Below are 20,952 nucleotides of genomic sequence, written 5' to 3'. Positions count from 1 at the left end.
GGAGCATGTTGAGTAGGGAGAGAGCTGAGGAGCATGTTGAGGAGGGAGAGAGCTGAGGAGCATGTTGAGTAGGGAGAGAGCTGAGGAGAATGTTGAGTAGGGAGAGAAAGAGAGCTGAGGAACATGTTAAGTAGAGAGAGCTGAGGAGCATGTTGAGTAGAGAGAGCTGAAGAGCATGTTGAGTAGGGAGAGAGCTGAGGAGCATGTTGAGTAGGGAGAGAGTTGAGGAGAATGTTGAGTAGGGAGAGAAAGAGAGCTGAGGAACATGTTAAGTAGAGAGAGCTGAGGGGCATGTTGAGTAGAGAGAGCTGAGGAGCATGTTGAGTAGGGAGAGAGCTGAGGAGCATGTTAAGTAGGGAGAGAATTGAGGAGCATGTTGAGTAGAGAGGGCTGAGGAGCACGTTGAGTAGGGAGAGAGCTGAGGAGCATGTTGAGTAGAGAGAGAGCTGAGGAGCATGTTGAGTAGAGAGCTGAGGAGCATGTTGAGTAGAGAGAGAGAGAAAGCTGAGGAGCATGTTGAGCAGGGAGAGAGCTGAGGAGCATGTTGAGTAGGGAGAGAGCTGAGGAGCATGTTGAGTAGGGAGAGAGAGTTAAGGAGCATGTTGAGTAAAGAGAGAGAGAGCTGATGAGCATGTCGAGTAAAGAGAGAGAGCTGATGAGCATGTTGAGTAGGGAGAGAGCTGAGAAGCATGTTGGGTAGAGAGAGAGATCTGAGGAGCATGTTGAGTCGAGAGAGCTGAGGAGCATGTTGAGTAGAGAGAGAGAGCTGAGGAGCATGTTGAGTAGGGAGAGCGAGAGAGAGAGCTGAGGAGCATGTTGAGTAGGGAGAGAGAGAGCGAGAGCTGAGGAGCATGTTGAGTAGGGAGAGAGCTGAGGAGCATGTTGAGTAGGGAGAGAGCTGAGGAGCATGTTGAGCAGGGAGAGAGAGAGAGAGAGAGAGAGGGCTGAGGAGCATGTTGAGTAGGGAGAGAGCTGAGGAGAATGTTGAGTAGGGAGAGAAAGAGAGCTGAGGAACATGTTAAGTAGAGAGAGCTGAGGAGCATGTTGAGTAGAGAGAGCTGAAGAGCATGTTGAGTAGGGAGAGAGCTGAGGAGCATGTTGAGTAGGGAGAGAGCTGAGGAGCATGTTGAGTAGGGAGAGAGCTGAGGAGCATGTTAAGTAGGGAGAGAATTGAGGAGCATGTTGAGTAGAGAGGGCTGAGGAGCATGTTGAGTAGGGAGAGAGCTGAGGAGCATGTTGAGTAGAGAGCTCAGGAGCATGTTGAGTAGAGAGAGAGAGAAAGCTGAGGAGCATGTTGAGCAGGGAGAGAGCTGAGGAGCATGTTGAGTAGGGAGAGAGCTGAGGAGCATGTTGAGTAGGGAGAGACAGAGTTGAGGAGCATGTTGAGTAAAGAGAGAGAGAGCTGATGAGCATGTTGAGTAAAGAGAGAGAGAGCTGATGAGCATGTTGAGTAGGGAGAGAGCTGAGAAGCATGTTGGGTAGAGAGAGAGATCTGAGGAGCATGTTGAGTCGAGAGAGCTGAGGAGCATGTTGAGTAGAGAGAGAGAGCTGAGGAGCATGTTGAGTAGGGAGAGCGAGAGAGAGAGCTGAGGAGCATGTTGAGTAGGGAGAGAGAGCGAGAGCTGAGGAGCATGTTGAGTAGGGAGAGAGCTGAGGAGCATGTTGTGCAGGGAGAGAGAGAGAGAGAGAGAGAGGGCTGAGGAGCATGTTGAGTAGGGAGAGAGCTGAGGAGAATGTTGAGTAGGGAGAGAAAGAGAGCTGAGGAACATGTTAAGTAGAGAGAGCTGAGGAGAATGTTGAGTAGAGAGAGCTGAAGAGCATGTTGAGTAGGGAGAGAGCTGAGGAGCATGTTGAGTAGGGAGAGAGCTGAGGAGCATGTTGAGTAGGGAGAGAGCTGAGGAGCATGTTAAGTAGGGAGAGAATTGAGGAGCATGTTGAGTAGAGAGGGCTGAGGAGCATGTTGAGTAGGGAGAGAGCTGAGGAGCATGTTGAGTAGGGAGAGACAGAGTTGAGGAGCATGTTGAGTAAAGAGAGAGAGAGCTGATGAGCATGTCGAGTAAAGAGAGAGAGAGCTGATGACCATGTTGAGTAGGGAGAGAGCTGAGAAGCGTGTTGGGTAGAGAGAGAGATCTGAGGAGCATGTTGAGTCGAGAGAGCTGAGGAGCATGTTGAGTAGAGAGAGAGAGCTGAGGAGCATGTTGAGTAGAGAGAGAGAGCCGAGGAGCATGTTGAGTAGAGAGAGAAAAAGAGAGCTTTGGAACATGTTGAGTAGAGAGAGCTGAGGAGAATGGTGAGCAGGGAGAAATCAGAGGAGCATGTTGAGTAGGGAGAGAGCTGAGGAGCATGTTGAGTAAAGAGAGAGAGAGAGCTGAGGAGCATATTGAGTAGGCAGAGAGCTGAGGAACATGTTGAGTAGAGAGAGAGAGCTAAGGAGCATGTTGAGTAGAGAGAGAAAGAGAGAGCTTTGGAACATGTTGGGTAGAGAGAGCTGAGGAGCATGTTGAGTAGGGAGAGAGCTGAGGAGCATGTTGAGTAGGGAGAGAGCTGAGGAGCATGTTGAGTAGGGAGAGAGCTTAGGAGCATGTTGAGTAGGGAGAGAGCTGAGGAGCATGTTGAGTAGGGAGAGAGCTTAGGAGCATGTTGAGTAGGGAGAGAGCTTAGGAGCATGTTGAGTAGAGAGAGAGCTGAGGAGAATGGTGAGCAGGGAGAAAGCAGAGGAGCATGTTGAGTAGGGAGAGGGCTGAGGAGCATGTTGGGTAGAGAGAGAGAGAGCTGAGGAGCATGTTGAGTAAGGAGAGAGCTGAGGAGCATGTTGAGTAGGGAGAGAGAGCTGAGGAGCATGTTGAGTAGAGAGAGCGAAAGAGAGCTGCGGAGCATGTTGAATGGAGAGAGAGAGAGCCGAGGAGCATGTTGAGTAGAGAGAGAGCTGAGGAACATGTTGAGTAGAGAGAGAGAGAGAAAGATGAGGAGCATTTTGAGTAGAGAGAGAGCTGTGGAGCATGTTGAGTAAAGAGAGAGCTGAGGAGCATGTTGAGTAGATAGAGAGAGAGCTGAAGAGCATGTTGAGTAGAGAGAGCTGAGGAGCATGTTGAGTAGAGAGAGAGAGAGCTGAGGAGAATGTTGAGTAGAGAGAAAGCTGAGGAGCATGTTGAATAGAGAGAGAGCTGAGGTGCATGTTGAATAGAGACAGGAGTGTGTGCGAGTGTCAGGAGTATGTGTGTCTTTACGTCTGACGTTGCTCTGCTCTGTCCCATTGCCAGGGGTTAACTGATTGTGCACTACTCAATAACTGTCACACTACAGGCAGGCGGTAGGTAGGGGACTGGTGTGTCCGAATTGATGTGCATGTGAGTGTGTCTTTCTTGAAAGGCAGAGAACTCACCAAGTGAGGGTGTGTGTGGTGATAAGTGTTTATGTAAAGGTGTGGGTGTGTTTGAGGAGACGGTCTTGTGTGTGTGTGTGACTTGTGTAGGACATGTTCACGCCATGCATTTGAGCATCTGTGTATGAGTGTGTGACGTGTGTATATGACGTGTGTGCGTGTGTCCTGGGGGGGGGCAGCGGTATGTTCGTACTCACGTGAAGCAGAAGAAGAGTGTGGTGGATCCCACCAGGAAGGCCGTCGCCGCCGACACGGGCACGTAGCGGGACGGGCGAAGTGGCCGGGACGGGGAGGCGGTATGGGGGGGCGAGGGGAGGCCACCCGCACCCCCACTCTTACTGCTGCCCGGCATCACACAGGGGGAGAGGGGAGGGGGGCTATAATGCCTTTGATTACTCAGGGAGGGGGGAGGGGTAGAGGGGAGGGGGGGACGGTGGAATTACCCCACCCAGGGAGGGTGGGGATGAGGGGGTAGGGAGGATTTGTTCGGGGTGTGTGGATGGAGGGATTATAGATAAAGAGGTAGAGAGAGATTAAGAGAAAGAGCACATAGAGAGAGAGGGAGAGACAGAGGGATTGACGTGGTTAGAGAGGGAGGTAGAGGAGTCCCCTTCTCAATCGGACCAGGACGAGAGAAGACCAGCGTTTCTGCATGTTCACCGGAAAGAGGGGGGTGAAAAGAAAGAAGGGGTAGATTGGCCCCTCCCTAAACCGCGTGTTCAATAAAACAACTGTCCCTTTGCTTGAAGTTGTTTGACGTCTATTCAACTTGACCGTTGGCCTCGTCTAAGAGGAGGTGGTAAGATAAGACAGAGGCTATTTGAAAGGAGAGGGTAAGACAGAGATAAGGGGGAGGGGGGGGGGTATTTGATTGAGATGCACTCTGCCAGCCGCTAGAGGCTTAAAGAGCCTCCGCGATAAGGCTTTTGTTGCTCTGTCCTCCGGACAACACGCAGGTCAACATGAAAGGTAAACAGAGCCACTACTTAAAGACGTGCTCTTGTAAGATTGAGGCGTTGCCGCTCTATGCGTGAACTACTGACTTATATAGGGGGCTGACAACAACAACTTCTGCTCAATCGTCAAGGCTGATACTTTTGAATAGCTTGGTTTTTCCTTTAGTCTTTAAACTGGTTCCTTACAGTGGATTTGGGTCAACGTCTTGACATTTTAAAGGGGAATTTCAAGAACTGTGCGCGGGCGAGAGGTAAATAACTTCATTGAAGGCTTAGTGATTTTACGATACAAAAATAAAATAGTGCAACAAATAGAAAAGAGGAAAAAGCTGTGATATGGCTTGATTGTTTGGGTGTGGAATATGAAAACCTTGGACGCTCCCTTTTCAAATGAAAACAAGTAGGATGTCCTAGTAAAACATAATGCGTATGATTTGGTGAAAGCGGTTTTAACTTACATTTCTTCTTAATTCATTTACAATCCTACTCTCATCTAGTCGCCTAGACTCAGAAACGGTTTCAAAAACACAACTCGACTTTCGGGCGTCAAAATGTCAGTTAGGTACAGGGGATGAGGCAGATCGCCTTGGTTGACCTGCTATACATTCCCTCTTCAATGAAAGCCCGCAGCAATAACTTCATATTTCAAAGAGCTCTGGTCCAGTTCAATGACATTGACCCAATAACCTTCTCCCCTTCCAGACTAAGATGACAGGTTGTTTTGGTCTGTAGCTAGGACGGTCTGTCGACTGTTCAGTCTGTACACTACTCGGACTGAGTATGGATTTGGTCCTGACACAGACGTTTTAAAAGGGTTTGAAGCGATTGAGGAGGTAGAGACCGACTGCAAGGTTTTTGATTTGTCGCAGGTAAAAGGCATAAAAAGGTCACAACTTAATAGTTTCTTGTCTGCCTCGATAGAAAGGAAGGCTATCACTGTAGCTGGTCTAGTGTGTAAACAGGTAGTTGATATGCATAATGAGGGAGAGAGAAAAACCAAGGGAGAGAGAAAGGCAGAGCAAAATGGCCTTTGATTGTGGCCAAGTGGGATTCTTGTCTCTGTTTATTTTACTCCCTGGTCGGCTCAATCGTCATATGAGATAGGAAAAACAAAACATCAAAACGAGAGCAAAAAAAATCAGCGAAGACGAATATCAAGAAGTCAGCTAGTCAGCTCGTTTCCTTACTAATTAAATGGCTGTCCCTTCAGTCCAAACAGCGTCTTAAAAAACGCCAATGTGCGCGTAGACGGACTCTCAGACTTTGTTCTTCCTGGTCGGGGCATCCCTGAGCCAATGGGAGACAAGCAGGAAGTCTCAGCGGTCGATCCCACATATCCAAAAGGTCCTCCTGAAAAAATGGTTGAAAAAAAAAAAAAAGGATAAAAAAAATTAAAAATAGCAATGTGAAGTTGAACCCAGAGAGGAAGGATGAGGGCCTGAAGATTAGAAGCTGGAAGCTGTATTCCCTAGTGGGGGGGCTGATGAGCTCCTCCCCAGTGTCTGTAGACTCAAGGCCCAGCTGTGTTAGCTAGCCAAGGAGAGAAAGATGAGGCGGGCTTGTTAGTTACATAAGCCTCCGTCTCACTGAGCGAGGCAGCCAGCCAGCCATTCCCCCAGGGCCATTCCTCTACTTCCGTCCCCCAGCGGAGTGCAACGAGAGGGGGGGGGCACCCTCCCACCACGACCCCTGAGAACCAACTGAGTCTCGGAGCGCGAGTCTGAGTGACTGTGAGACGTTTATGTGACTCTCTAGGGCTACTTCTAGAGGAGTGTGTGTGTCTGTGTTAGTCTCTGTCTATCCGTCTCTGTTCGTGTCCGTCTCTACGTCTGTGTGAGTGTGTGTCTGTGCGAGTGTGTGTGGGTGTGTGTGTGTGAAGGGGGAGGGTGGCAGTTAGGAGAGCAGTGTGATAATCTGTAATAAAGAGAACTTAAATCCAACAGGTTTTCCAACAGGCACGGTCGCTCTCTCCACCCCCGCTGTGGTGTCACTTGTGATCTTCCTCTCTTTAGCCAGATGTGTGTGGCAGGGCCTCTAGATGTCTGCCGGGATACAGCGCCTAGAAGGAGGGAGGAGAGGGGTGAGGGGGGGGGGAGAGAACGAGGGAGGGTAGAGAGAGACAGATGGGATAGAGGGAAAGAAAAGGGGAGGGGGGAGTGTGGGAGAGAGATACACGTGTTTAGCTCCATCGTGAACCACGGACAATTCTATGGACGGGGCTTCATCGTAAACAAAACAGCATTCAATGTCGAGCACCAACTAGTCCCGCAGGAATGCTTCGGGTTGTTCACCTAGCTTCTGCTGTGTAAGTTATCTGCTGCTGTCACTGTGTGTGTGTGTGTGTGCGTGCGCGCGAGTGAGTCCGTCAACCTCGAGTGTGTCTGTGGGCAATATATTTATTATTTCTTTCACTCGGGCCAGCAATCATTCTGGTTCCTAAAAACGAATCCATAAAAACAAGGTGTGTGATTGGGTCTGGCAGATATTTCATTAGCCCTCCAGGGATTCATCTGAAAGAGTGTGTGAGAACAAAAATAGATAGATAAAAAAATAAAAAATGTCCCACGTCTCGATACAGCGTTTGACAAGGTGTTGAGAGGTGACGGTTTTCATGTTCCACCAACTCAATGGGAGTTGAGCCCTTATAACCAGGGACCCGCGTGCCATTCAGACACAACCCACGTTAGAGAGGGCGTGAACCGTGAACGTAGGAGTGAGACTGAGTGAATGTGAGTGACTGTGATTCTGGGCCCCCGAAGGACGCCACGGTTGGAAGGAAATGAGAGCGCGCTCTTCGAGACAGAGGGTACAACCTGAACTTGCACAATAACAACGCTCATTTTGCCGTTTCTCCAGAAGGCCCTACCCTCCTCTGTTGAAATACGTTCTCCAAAACCCCTTGTACACCCCCCCCCCCAAATCTCAAAGTGCTTTAAACTGTTTTGGGTTGAATTGTCCGTTCCTCAAACCAATTAGGCGCTCCCTATCTCCCCTTCGACAGTTGAAGTAGTCAACTCAACACCGGTCACTTTGTGACATCCTTCCCAAGGGGGGTCGTATTCATTAGGCACCAGACAGAAGAAAACAGACAAAGAGGGAGGGAAGGACTAACTCAACTAGTCCAATAAAAACATTTCCATTGCGCAACTCTTAAAATAAAAATTGAAAAAAGATTTTCTCCAATGTGCTGCCTCTTACACCGGATAGGTCTGTAATTAGGGTGATGCACTTCTAAAACAGGCTGACTAATAGGGGACATGCTTATAGATACAGTGCCGTGCGAAAGTATTCGGCCCCCTTGAATTTTGCGACCTTTTGCCACATTTCAGGCTTCAAACATAAAGATATAAAACTGTATTTTCTTGTGAAGAATCAACAACAAATGGGACACAATCATGAAGTGGAACGACATTTATTGGATATTTCAAACTTTTTTAACAAATCAAAAACTGAAAAATTGGGCGTGCATAATTATTCAGCCCCCTGAAGTTAATACTTTGTAGCACCACCTTTTTCTGCGATTACAGCTGTAAGTCGCTTGGGGTATGTCTCTATCAGTTTTGCACATCGAGAGACTGACATTTTTCCCCATTCCTCCTTGCAAAACAGCTCGAGCTCAAGTGAGGTTGGATGGAGAGCATTTGTGAACAGCCTGAAATGTGAACAGCCTGAAATGTGGCAAAAGGTCGCAAAGTTCAAGGGGGCCGAATACTTTCGCAAGGCACTGTATCAGGCTCGGCTATGCAGAGACATAGCCGAGGCCCCATCATTTTTATTTGAACTATAGGGCCCTGGTCAAAGGTAGTGTACTGTAAAGGAACTAGGGTGTAGTTTGGGTCACAGCCCAAGTAAGGCTATTCCTGAGCCAGAACGGCGATACGAGCCCTATCTCCTGTTTCTGTAGTGGGAGGCAGCTTGAGGTATAAAGTACACCCCCTAGACAGGACGCTAGTCTGTCGCAAGGCCTCACCCCCGATCCGCCTCCTTGGATAGTAAAGCCTAACGGTTAATTCTGGACTATGACAATCATCTATGACTGATACCTCTCCTTCCGGAATCTCCATCTCCATCTTAAGGAGGAGGGAAAGACAGGATAGTGACAATAATTCTGTATTTTTTTTTTTTTTTAAATCGCTAGTATGTCTGTAACATATACTCTTCTCCTCTGCTTTGTGCTAAATTCCAATCGAATTTGTAAAACATATAGACCTCGGCTCTGCTTTGGGGCTACGTCCCAATCAAACTCATTAACCTCCTAGTATCCTCATCTCCTTTCCTTCATCATCATAAACGCAGACCAGGAGTTATCCGACTAGACCAAGGAAAAACCACGGCGCTAGCTAGTTATAGCCATATAAATAAGGCCCAGAGTTTTCCCTAGTCAGTTCACATAGTCGGGAACACCTCTGGCCTTACTGGCAAGAGAGAGAGAAGACTGCCTTGTATCACTCGGACCAATGGTTATCGGAGTGAAACCGGTACTATCAGCATGGATACTGCATGGGTACTGATAAAGGCTGTGTTCCAGATGGCATCCTGCTCCCTAGAAAGTCCACTACCCTACGGGCCCAGGTCAAAAGTAGCGTACTACATAGGGAGCCATTTGGGACACACAATAGGTGGTTAGCCTGTAGCAGTAGCATCTTGCCAGGAAAAAAGGCTGTCTCTGCCTACACTGTCATAGTACTGAGATCTAGGGAAAGATTACACATAGTGGGCAAGATGGGCGCACACACACACACACACACACACACACACACACACACACACACACACACACACACACACACACACACACACACACACACAGAGAGAGAGAGTGAGTGAATGTAACACGAGTGTGGATGATTGCCTAATCAGTGGAGTAGGTCTTACTGCCGTGGGGAGAAACCGGAGCACAGACACACAATATGATTCATTGCAGTGCTATGCCCTGCCCGCGTTCACCTCATTTCTGGGGTTGTCGTGGAGAACCTGCCATGTGTGACCAACAATACGAATTCTTCCCCTCTACAGCGTAAAGGTATGTGTAATCATCTGACGAGGACTAGTGGATACCAGGTGCTGAGAAATGACTAGATACTCTAACGTGACCACAGATTGACTGAGATTATTATATATACAGAACCAGTCAAAAGTTTGGACTCACCTACTCATTCCAGGGCTTTTCTTTATTTGTACTATTTTCTACATTGTAGAATAATAGTGAAGACATCAAAACTATGAACTAACACATAGGGAATCACATAGTAACCAAATATATTTTAAATTCTTCAAAGTAGCCACCCTTTGCCTCGATGACAGCTTTGCACACTCTTGGCATTCTCTCAACCAGATACATGAGGTAGTCAACTGGAATGCATTTCAACGAACAGGTGAGCCTCGTTAAAAAAGTTCATTTGTGGAATTTCTTTCCTTCTTAATGCGTTCCAGCCAATCAGTTGCGTTGTGACAAGGTAGGGGCTGGTAACTCTAATGAACTTTTCATCTGCAACAGCTCAAATAAGCAAAGAGAAACGACAGTCCCATCATTACTTTAAGACATGAAGGTCAGTCACTCTGGGAAATATCAAGAACTTTGAAAGTTCCTTCAAGTGCAGTCGCAAAAACCATCAAGTGCTGTGATGAAACTGCCTCTCACGAGGACCGCCACAGGAAAGGAAGACCCAGAGTTACCTCTGCTGCAGAGGATAAGTTCATTAGAGAGTTACCAGCCTCAAAAATTGCAGCCCAAATAAATGCTTCACAGAGTTCAAGTAACAGCCCCATCTTAACATCGACTGTTCAGAGGAGACTGCGTGAATCAGGCCTTCATGGTCGAATTGCTGCAAAGAAACCACTACTAAAGGACACCAATGAGAAGAGAGACTTGGACTTGGGCCAAGAAACACGAGCAATGGACCAGTGGAAACCTGTCCTTTGGTCTGATGAGTGCAAATATGATATTTGGTTCCAGCTGCCGTGTTATTGTGAGACGCAGAGTAGGTGAACGGGTGATCTCCGCATGTGTGGTTCCCACCGTGAAGCATGGAGGAAGTGGTGTGATAGTGCTTTGCTGGTGACACTGTCAGTGATTTATTTAGAATTCAAGGCACACTTAACCAGCATGGCTACAACAGTGTTATGCAGTCCCATCTGGTTTGCACTTAGTGGGTCTATTATTTGTTTTTCAACAGGACAATGACCCAAAAAACACCTCCAGGCTGTGTAAGGGCTATTTGACCAAGGAGAGTGATGGAGTGCTGCATCAGATGACCTGGGCTCCACAATGAACCGACTTCAACCCAATTGAGATGGTTTGGGATGAGTTGAACTGCAGAGCGAAGGAAAAGCAGCCAACAAATGCTCAGCATATGTGGGAACTCCTTCAAGACTGTTGGAAAAGCATTCCTCCTGAAGCTGGTTGAGAGAATGCCAAGAGTGTGCAAAGCTGTCATCAATGCAAAGGGTGGCCACTGAAGAATTTATAACATATTTTGATTTGCGAAACACTTTTTTTGGTTACTACATGATTCCATGTGTTATTTCATTGTGTGACGTCTTCACTATTATTCAACAATGTAGAAAATAGTCAAAATAAAGAAAAACTTTTGAATGAGTAGGTGTCCAAACATATATATACACATACTCAGCAAAAAACAAAATGTCCTCTCACTGTCAACTGCGTTTATTTTCAGCAAACTTAACATATGTAAATATTTGTATGAACATAAGATTCAACAACTGGGAAGTAAACTGAACAAGTTCCACTGACATGTGACTAACAGAAATTGAATAATGTGTTCCTGAACAAAGGGGGGGATCAACATCAAAAGTAAGTCAGTATCTGGTGTGGCCACCAGCTGCATTAAGTACTGCAGTACATCTACTCCTCATGGACAGCACCAGATTTGCCAGTTCTTGCTGTGAGATGTTACCCCACTCTTCCACCAAGGCACCTGCAAGTTCCTTCACATTTCTGGGGGAAATGGCCCTAACCTTCCGATCCAACAGGTCCCAGACGTGCTCCATGGGATTGAGATCCGGGCTCTTCGCTGGCCATGGCAGAACACTGGCATTCCTGTCTTGCAGGAAATCATGCACAGAACGAGCAGTATGGCTGGTGGAATTGTCATGCTGGAGGGTCATGTCAGGATGAGCATGAGGGAGGAGGATATCTTCCCTGTAACGCACAGCATTGAGATTGCCTGCAATGACAACAAGCTCAGTCCGATGATGCTGTGACACACTGCCCCAGACCATGACGGACACTCCACCTCCAAATCGATCCCGCTCCAGAGTACAGGCCTCGGTGTAACGCTTATTCCTTCGAACGATAAACGCAAATCCAACCATCCCCCCTGGTGAGACAAAACCGCAACTCGTCAGTGAAGACCACTTTTTGCCAGTCCTGTCTGGTGAGGACCTGCCTTACAACAGGCCTACAAGCCCTCAGTCCAGCCTCTCTCAGCCTATTGCGGACAGTCTGAGCACTGATGGAGGGATTGTGCGTTCTTGGTGTAACTCAGGCAGTTGTTGTTGCCGTCCTGTACATGTCCCTCTGGCGTGCTGTTCAGATGTACCGATCCTGTGCAGGTGTTGTTACACGTGATCTGCCACTGGGAGGACGACCAGCTGTCCGTCCTGTCTCCCTGTAGCGCTGTGTTAGGCGTCTCACAGTACGGACGTTACAGTTTATTGCCCTGGCCACATCTGCAGTCCTCACGCCTCCTTGCAGCATGCCTAAGGCACGTTCAAGCGGATGAGCAGGGTCCCTGAGCATCTTTCATTTGGTGTTTTTCAGTCAGTAGAAAGGCCTCTTTAGTGTCTTAAGTTTCCATCACTGTGACCTTAATTGCCTACCGTCTGTAAGCTGTTAGTGTCATTAACTAGCATTCCACAGGTGCATGTTCATTAAATGTGTATGGTTCATTGAACAAGCATGGGAAACAGTGTTTAAACCCTTTACAATGAAGATCTGGGAAGTTATTTGAATTATCTTTGAAAGACAGGGTCCTGAAAAGGGGACGTTTCTTTTTTCTCAGTTTATACACAGACACACAATGAGATGAGAACAGAGTCACACACACAATGAGATGAGAACAGAGTCACACACACAATGAGATGAGATTGGAGATGTTGGTCAGTGTTGCCCTGCCCTACGCAAAACACTCACAAAATGGGAGTTTGCTATTCACAAGAAGCATTGCCTGATGTGAATCATGCCTCGAACAAAAGAGATCTCAGAAGACCTAAGATTAAGAGATGTTGACTTGCATAAAGCTGGAAAGGGATACAAAAGTACATCTAAAAGCCTTCATGTTCATCAGTCCACGGTAAGACAAATTGTCTATGAATGGAGAAAGTTCAGTGCTGCTGCTACTCTCCCTAGGCCTGGCCGTCCTGCAAAGATGACTGCAAGAGCACAGCGCAGAATGCTCAATGAGGTTAAGAAGAATCCTAGTGTCAGCTAAAGACTTACAGAAATCTCTGGAACATGCTAACATCTCTGTTGACGAGTCTACAATACGTAAAACTCGAAACAAGAATGTTGTTCATGGGAGGACAACACGGAAGAAACCACTGCTGCCCATTATAAACATTGCTGCACGTCTGAAGTTCGCAAAAGGAAGGAACACAACACTATGTGTGGAGAAAAAAAAATGGCACAGCACACCAACATCAAAACCTCATCCCAAAAGTATGGGAGCATCTTGGTTTGGGTCTGCTTAGCTGCCTCAGGGCCTGGACAGCTTGATCTCATCGACGGAAAAATGGATTCCCAAGTTTATCAAGACTTTTTGCAGGAGAATGTAGGCTGTCCGCCAATTGAAGCTCAACAGAAGTTGGGTGATGCAACAGGACAACGACCCACACAATAGTATATCAACAACAGAATGGCTTCAATAGAAGAAAATATGCCTTCTGGAGTGGCCCAGTCAGAGTCCTGACCTGAACCCGATTGAGATGCAGTGGCATGACCTTAAGAGAGCGGTCCACACCAGACATCACAAGAATATTGCTGAACTGAAACAGTTTTGTAAAGAGGAATGGTCCAAAATTCCTCCTGACCGTTGTGCAGGTCTGATCCGCAACTACAGAAAACGTTTGGTTGAGGCTATTGATTCCAAAGGAGGGTCAACCAGTTATTAAATGCAAGGGTTCACATACTTTTCCACCCTGCACTGTGAATATTTACACAGTGTGTTCAATAAAGACATGAAAACTTAATTGTGTGGGTGTTATTAGTTTAAACAGACTGTGTTTGTCTACCGTTGTGACCTAGGATGAAAATCAGATCAAATTGTATGACCAATTTAAGCAGAAATCCAGGTCATTCCAAAGGGTTCACATACTTTCTTGCCACTGTATATTTGTAGTCGGGATCTACTACAAAACTTACATTGCGAAAGTAATGTAATAGAACCTTGACGTACACCTATCGATCTACACTTATGCTTTTCTACCGTAATCGTGTTAAACCTGTCATCAAACTTCAAGGAATCAAGGATGCATTTTACAAGTATTCTCCTAAACGGGCCTGTGTTCAAGTCTTGAGTGTCTCTCTCTCTCTGTCCACTGTCCAGGAGAAGTCTTGACTTCTGGAGCATTGACCGAGCTGTGGAGGACCTCCCACTGACTCAACCAACAAACTAGCTGCTTCATCTGGGAATTTTTCTCAATTCGTCTTTCCTCACCTTTCTCAAATCACATTGGAGGGGAGAAGGTCCAAGGTACCTCCCCTCAGGCCTTCTCCGCCAATGCGTTTTGAGGAGGCGAGGAGATGCTTTGAAGACTGACACAGACGATACCTGAGAGGGAGACACAAACAGAGAGCTAGCCTATTCTGACACAGTCAGATTCCACGAGGATTAGCTCATGATCAACATCACTTCCTCTTCTTTTCAGGTGGCTGCTGGGTAAAACAAGCTGATGCCTTCCTTGTAGGGCGTGCTCACCTACATCATCACACTCAGCGGGGAACAATGTAATAGGACGCAACAGTGTAAATGTGTATGTGTGTGCACAACAGCTGTGCGTCTGTCTCTAGGCTACATGCCCTCATTGCTCAGAGGCTTTGAACTCCCCATCTCTCGGTCTCTACGTTTTCAGCCATCATTCTTTGGGAAATGTGTACGTGTGTGCACAACAGCTGTGCGTCTGTCTCTAGGCTACATGCCCTCATTGCTCAGGGACATTGAACTCCCTATCTCTCTGTCTCTACATGTTCAGCCATCATTCCAATTCCAAGGAGAATAATGAAGTACATTGTTTAATTCGTTCAGAAAACACCCCTTGACTGCCACACTACATCTGGTGCTTGAAACAATATACACAACTGACAAACCAAAGTCGTTACAGCTCCTTCTTGCAATAAAATATACTTATGATCTGAGTAGGGCTGTGACACGATGGAATATTGGATGATGGTAATTGGCCAGCCAAATGACCACAGCCTCCATATTAACCGTTACAATAGCAAATAACAATACAATTCAAACGTATATTATTTTTGACGCACATCTTCCCCTCTCCTCCTGACTGCATGTGCTGTCATAGGTTATATTTCTGTGTGTTGCTGCACCTTGCTACACGTCCTCATTTGCTTGGAGCAACAAAGCTTCATCGCCTTGTTAAGAGTCCATGTTACCGCACAAAAAGGCACGAATACCCGGCCATCCCGTCTCGTCGTCTGTTCGCAAAATAAATAAAAAAATATAAAAAATGTTAAACTTAATTTTTTACGCTGAGACCACCCTGCATCTACGACAACACACTCAGAAAGGTTTTCGTTCCCTTATCACTTCTTCGGTGTGAGTGAGATATCCCCACCCTGACCAAAAGAACTTGGCTTCAATTGGTTTCCATGGAGACGTCTGACCAAAGCTGCCCCGGATGCTGTGGAAAGGGGGCCTTGAGACAAAAGTGAACCGATGACAAACAAAACACTGAGGTTAGGTGGAAAGAATGAGTGTATACTGTGGGATACAATACACACAGACCCAATAAACAAGGCAGTTGAGTCCACTCATGAACACAAAGACTGTTTCCTCCTTCCCTCATCGGCCGCAGAAGCGCCCAGCCGGCCACGACTGTTGGCACAGGCTCGCTCCTCTCTTTACTAGCTAGGTTTCCATCCAATTGGCAACAGATTTCCATGAGAATATGAAAATCGGCATAAAAACAATATGCGCATTTCCCCACCAACCGTAGTGCACATAAAAATAACTTTTGCGGTTAAATTCCCATGTACCGAATAAAACGTACAAGTTAAATGGGTTTCCAATCACATTTCCAAATTCACTGGTGGTTTTGTGACAAAAGAAATTGCGCTATATAGCCAATATCCCTCCTCTGGTCTTGATACATGCGCTCCAGCCAATAGCTAGCAGATACAGTGCCGGTATAGTCCAGCCTACACCATGAGATTATTATAGACAAAATAGCAGATTATTTATATTTGTCCAACCGCAGTCAAGCATCAATTATGTCAGCAGAAAAAGACAGCAAAAAAATATAAATGTTCGTTTGGAAAGGAGCACCAAGCTCATCACGTGCGCAACCCTGTAAAGTTCACCATTTATTTCATCTGTAACCTAATAAAATGGCATTCTTCCCAGAGTCCCATTGGGAGGATCTTACAAAATATCACCACGTGGCTCCAAGTTGACTTCCGATATGATGGTTATTATATCAGTATTTCTGCAAACAGGCATTTCCACCGCCATTTCTTACACAATTCATTTTACAGACGCAAAAAGATCCCACCTCGCCTTGCGTATTTTGTTTTTTTGTCGACAAGTTTTACTGACAAATTTGGCTGTTCCCGTCAGGCCTGTGGAGACATGTTTCATCCAACATGGACTTTACCTCATATAAAAAGGTTGTACGGAAACCTGGTTACCGTAATACATTAAACATCACCACTAACAACTTCTCCTGGACCAGTGGGGAGCAGAAGAAGTGCATACATTTGCATTCAAATGGACTGTGTGCGTATCGATGGGGTGGCAGATCGATGGGGTGGCAGAGGTCTGCAGCCCAGAGTGAGTCGTCGCTCCACGGAGCCTGGAATCCGCTGCCAGCGGCACACGAGTACCACTGTTCTCTCCCTGAGTGTATCATTCAGTCCCCATTCATCAGAATGGAGGTGAGGATCAGATGTGTCCCAATACTCTTGAATAGCTTCAGCTCCTCATCTCCTTCTGTTTGATACATGATGAGTAGAGCTGTAGGTTAGTTACTAGCTTCTATGGCGATACAGTGGAAAAACACCCACCCATTCCTACAATTACTCTTCTTCACATATTATTTTAAACCCACTGCTAACCTTATGCCTAACCCTGACCTTAAATTAAGACCAAAAATCACATTTGTGTCTGTGGAATCTGACTTAGTGGTTACCGAAGCTAGTTGAAACCCAATACTATTGAATAGCTTCCTTGTCTCCTTTTGTTTGATACATGCACCTTCTATATTCCCTCTCTGAATGATCTTTCCTTCCCTTACAGGGAGGATCTTACTGTGACCTCACGGCTCATTTGCATCTTATCCACCCTTCATGCTGGAATCTTCAAAGGTAGACAGACCCTGCCTGCAGAATCACACGTGCATGCCCTGTGCACGGAAAGGAACAAAACACCATCTAAATAGCTGAACGGGAGATGACAATCATGTGTTCAGTCCTCAACAGGATCCCCTGTCAAGTGTTACCACACAAGCATGTGCTACTAGGGCTGGGCAACACCCCCACACAAAACCGCAGGTTGGTATCTGGTCTGCCACGGGATAGGCCTTAGTGCAGCATGTGATTTGACATTACAGAGGTGGGCATCAGGCTGCATATGTAGACAGGGGGACAATAACAGTGAAAGGAGTTAAATCACAAACGCGACTTCTTTTGGATTTGGTAAATACTAGCTAGCACACCTCCAAATTGTGTATATGGTTTGACACACACAGACATTGAGCCTCATGTAATCCCACGATTATATTGGTACACCTGGGGTAGCGAACTATTCCATTCATGTAGTCTGAAAAACCATAAAGGCTGACAAATGGTTGGATAATCTAAAATGGGTTGGTAGGCTATATACAATTCTACTAAATCTGTGATACCGAAGCTTCGTCAAACGATCGAAAAGGTTAGTTTCTGTTCGTGTTCAGTGAAAGAAAAAAGCGATATGATTTGAAACCCTTTCTCGTTCTCGTTGACAAACCCATTCCGTCTATTTTTTGGGGTGTGTATCGCTGCGGATCCACTCTCTCTCGTATAGGCCTCAAAACGGATCCCCGAACTCACTCTCCTGTCTAGGTTGAGAAAAGACACCTTCAAACCCGGGGTCGACGCAGCGGCACAGCCCGATGTGTTCTGACGGCCCGGCCTTTTGCTCGAAGCGAGATGACACCCTAAACCACAACTCGTTTGAGGTCAGAGTAATAAATATTCGTTAGCCTCGCATCGAGACTGTATGGACGTTGACTCCGATTCAATAACTTTGCCCCGAAAATAATATAGACATGAACGTTACTGTCTACAGTGTTAGGTGAGAGTCGGTTATGGTAACCTTAGCCAACTATGAATTGACCAACGTTACTAGTCTATGACTAACTAAAGCCCCTTGTTAAAATGTAGCTAGCTTCAGTGGTACGGAATGGAGTGGATATTTTGCTAGCCATTTCTGGTGGCTAACTACTAGCTAGATAGGAAACTGCTAACTTGGTGGCAACACCTGAGCGTTTGAGCTACCTAGCCGGCTAGCTATAGTAACATTAGCTCATAGGTTCCATTATAACAACAGCATTTTGACAAACCTGGCTAGCCATTTACCTGTAACGTTAGCTATATGGAGTCACACCGGCTCCGTGAGTGAATAAATCCCAAATCTCGTGAATGTCCTCCCTTGATAGATTAGATTGATAACCGTTTTAATCTCCATACGAAGTTTTGGTGCTGGGTCCTCTCAGTGTTAGCAATTTGGCTAGATAGCTACATTGTCTTTCTCCATTACGGCACAGTGTACGCCTAAAAGATAAGTATCTGAAGTTGTTTCTTTTTCACTGGTCGAGGCCTTCGGTGCATGTGCTGAGAAAACGGCTAGGCGTTTTTTAATCCAAGACACGAACGATATCGGAAGGTAGATTGTACGGAGGTGCCCGAAGCCGATATATATTTTCAGCACCAACCGAGCGCAGAGGTCCACTGTCCATGAACCTCTCTCCCGAGAAGATATTGCAATCCCGCCCCCTTCCTTGCTATTGGAAAGTGTGTCTGTCAACCAAGAAGTGGAAGCTAATTTCTAATTTTCTATTGTACATTATAAACTGGGTGGTACGAGCACTGAATGCTGATTGGCTGAAAGCCGTGGTATATTTAAGCAATAACGCACGAGGGGGTGTGCTATATGGCCAATATACCACAGCTAAGGGCTGTTCTTATGGACACTATATGGCCATATACTACAACCCCGAGGTGCCTTATTGCTATTATAAACTGGTTACCAATGTAATTAGAGCAGTAAAAATAAATGTTTTGTCATAAGAGTCTGCTATACTAAGGCTGTCAGCCAGGGCTGTATCCAGCCACTCGTGGCATATTGGCCAAATACCACACCACCTAAAAGTATTGCTTAATTAGACAATTTCGTTGATCCTTAAATGAAATCTCCACACCTGGGACACCGGGTCATACAAAACCAACTTGCCCACTCATCAGTAGAGATAAAGACCAATACATCATGTCATGTGTTGGTCAATCTATGTCCATACAAGATACTCTCCCAAAATAAATAATTTTATTGACTCCCAACACACAAATACAATTAGGCCTGGCTATTCCTACTGCATGATTGACAGGTAGGCCTTGACTGAAAGGGGGGTGCTGAAAACCCTCTGACACACTGACATACTAAATACTGTGTGTATTTGTGCGTGTTTACTGTCTCGGCGTGTGTGGGCACGTAAACATACACACGCCAGGGGATTAAACCGACAGCAGGAGTTTTGGATAAGCCCACCCAAGCCCTCTCCACGCACACATATCCCCACAAAGCTCTCTCACACACACACACACACACACACACACACACACACACACACACACACACACACACACACACACAAAGCTGACCGACATCTGCTGTAGCACCACCAGACATAATGATACAAATCTGAATCGCACTAATGAAATCACACACAATGGCATAACAGTGTTTCCCCTAGGATTTTGTAAGGTTTGCATGGGGGGGTGGCCAATAGCGATTTTAGAGTCCTTCCTTTTTGCCTCAGAGACAAAATGTTGCTGTTTTAAAGTAACTACCCAGTGTTTACAGATTTCTATGAAATATGACCTATCATTACTTACAATATGAGTGAAATAGTTTTCCTTCCAAAAAATTGTAATGAAGTCTGTTAAAAAGCAGCTGTTCTGTGTGGGAATGGTGTGGGCGTATCCCGGCCATTAAAAATATTCCCGCTTGTAGACTGGCTAGCTCATCCTGCTGAGGAGTATTTACCAGGCCCCCAGTGTCCGGTCTGGAGTGTGAAGTCACGCGCTCCGCTAGTCAGCTACTGTGTACAACCTAGCAGTGCCAAAAGCCCTGGTCTACCCTAGAAAGCCAATGTAAATTATAATCGGTATTATGGCCCAACATTTTTTGGGGGGACGGACGTTTAAGGCTCTAAAATGTGTTTATTATGATAAAGTTCGATCACCACAGTGAATTATTTTAAAGTTCGCAATTTTTTGTTGTTGAGATAATCAATTAGATGGTGATCCATTCTGACTACTAAATTTGTCATCACACAGGACGATGTGCGACCAATCACGATGGGTAGGCTATGAGGAGACCGGTATTGGTATCCGGTATTGACGCCGATGTCATCTAGCAGCAGTGGGTTGATTCGCTCAGGCAGGATGAAAACGACTACTTCAACCATGTTCCTTTGCTAGTTACGGACACTTACGGATCCTTAGCGATTTTTTCGGGTGGAATTTAGCACCATTCAGCAATATGGCAAGCTTCAAATTAAAATACTTCCGGCTTCATGCGCCATCTGGAGTTTTCAATAGAAATATGTGGATGATGTCAGCACTATCACGATCTACTGGTTTTAATGTCATCATTACATCATACTCTATGAAGAAATAGCAAGCATTTCTATGTTTGAGGTGGGGTTTTTGAAGTGTTTTTTTTTGTTAAATTTATGCTTTGGCCACAAATACAGGTATAGGACAAGTCAACAACATTGTTTTGGTATGAGTTAACCGAATACGAACTTTTAAAAGTGCGATTTTCCCTTGGCAGTTACTTTCAAACTTAATTTCCTGCAATTCTAAACTTTTTTTGGTTGTCATGGGGCTGAGAGAAAAAATGTCAGTTTTAAAGCCAATTTCCTGCAATTCTACACATTTTGCAATGGCTTATGTTGTGTTCTTGTGCTAGCTGAGTGACTCAAAACAATGGGGACCAATGCCATGACATTTTTTTAAACTTTAGATTCTCCCTGACTGTGTAGTTGTTATTCTGGTGGTTGTTAGTTCTCAAAGATGATCTAATAAAAACCTATTTACAGCTCCATTATCTTTTCTACATCATTTAGATCTGGTATTAGTCATTTAAGTTGATACGGAAA

At 45.9% G+C, this 20,952-nt stretch overlaps 1 protein-coding gene across 2 annotated transcripts in view; it reads right to left on the bottom strand.

The window, feature by feature from the left end:
- The window catches only part of LOC118362967 (palmitoyltransferase ZDHHC5-A-like), a 35,313-nt gene extending 16,720 nt beyond the window's left edge, over positions 1-18,593 (bottom strand). Inside the window, exons 1-2 of one of the 2 annotated variants that reach the window (XM_052486639.1) lie at positions 18,149-18,593; positions 3,580-6,397 (exon numbers count right to left, since the gene is read on the bottom strand). In XM_052486639.1, coding sequence (XP_052342599.1) covers positions 3,580-3,734 — 155 coding nt within the window. In that variant the 5' untranslated portion in view covers positions 3,735-6,397; positions 18,149-18,593. The remainder of the gene's footprint in view (positions 1-3,579; positions 6,398-18,148) is intronic. The other variant, XM_052486640.1, reaches the window with a different exon arrangement.
- Between the last annotated feature and the right edge of the window lie 2,359 nt (positions 18,594-20,952).

The sequence above is a fragment of the Oncorhynchus keta genome, chromosome 29 (assembly GCF_023373465.1).
Source record: "Oncorhynchus keta strain PuntledgeMale-10-30-2019 chromosome 29, Oket_V2, whole genome shotgun sequence".
In the NCBI taxonomy this organism is placed as follows: Eukaryota; Metazoa; Chordata; class Actinopteri; order Salmoniformes; family Salmonidae; genus Oncorhynchus; species Oncorhynchus keta.
Note: the sequence above shows the minus strand (reverse complement) of the source record. Positions and strands in the feature narration are given on the sequence as shown.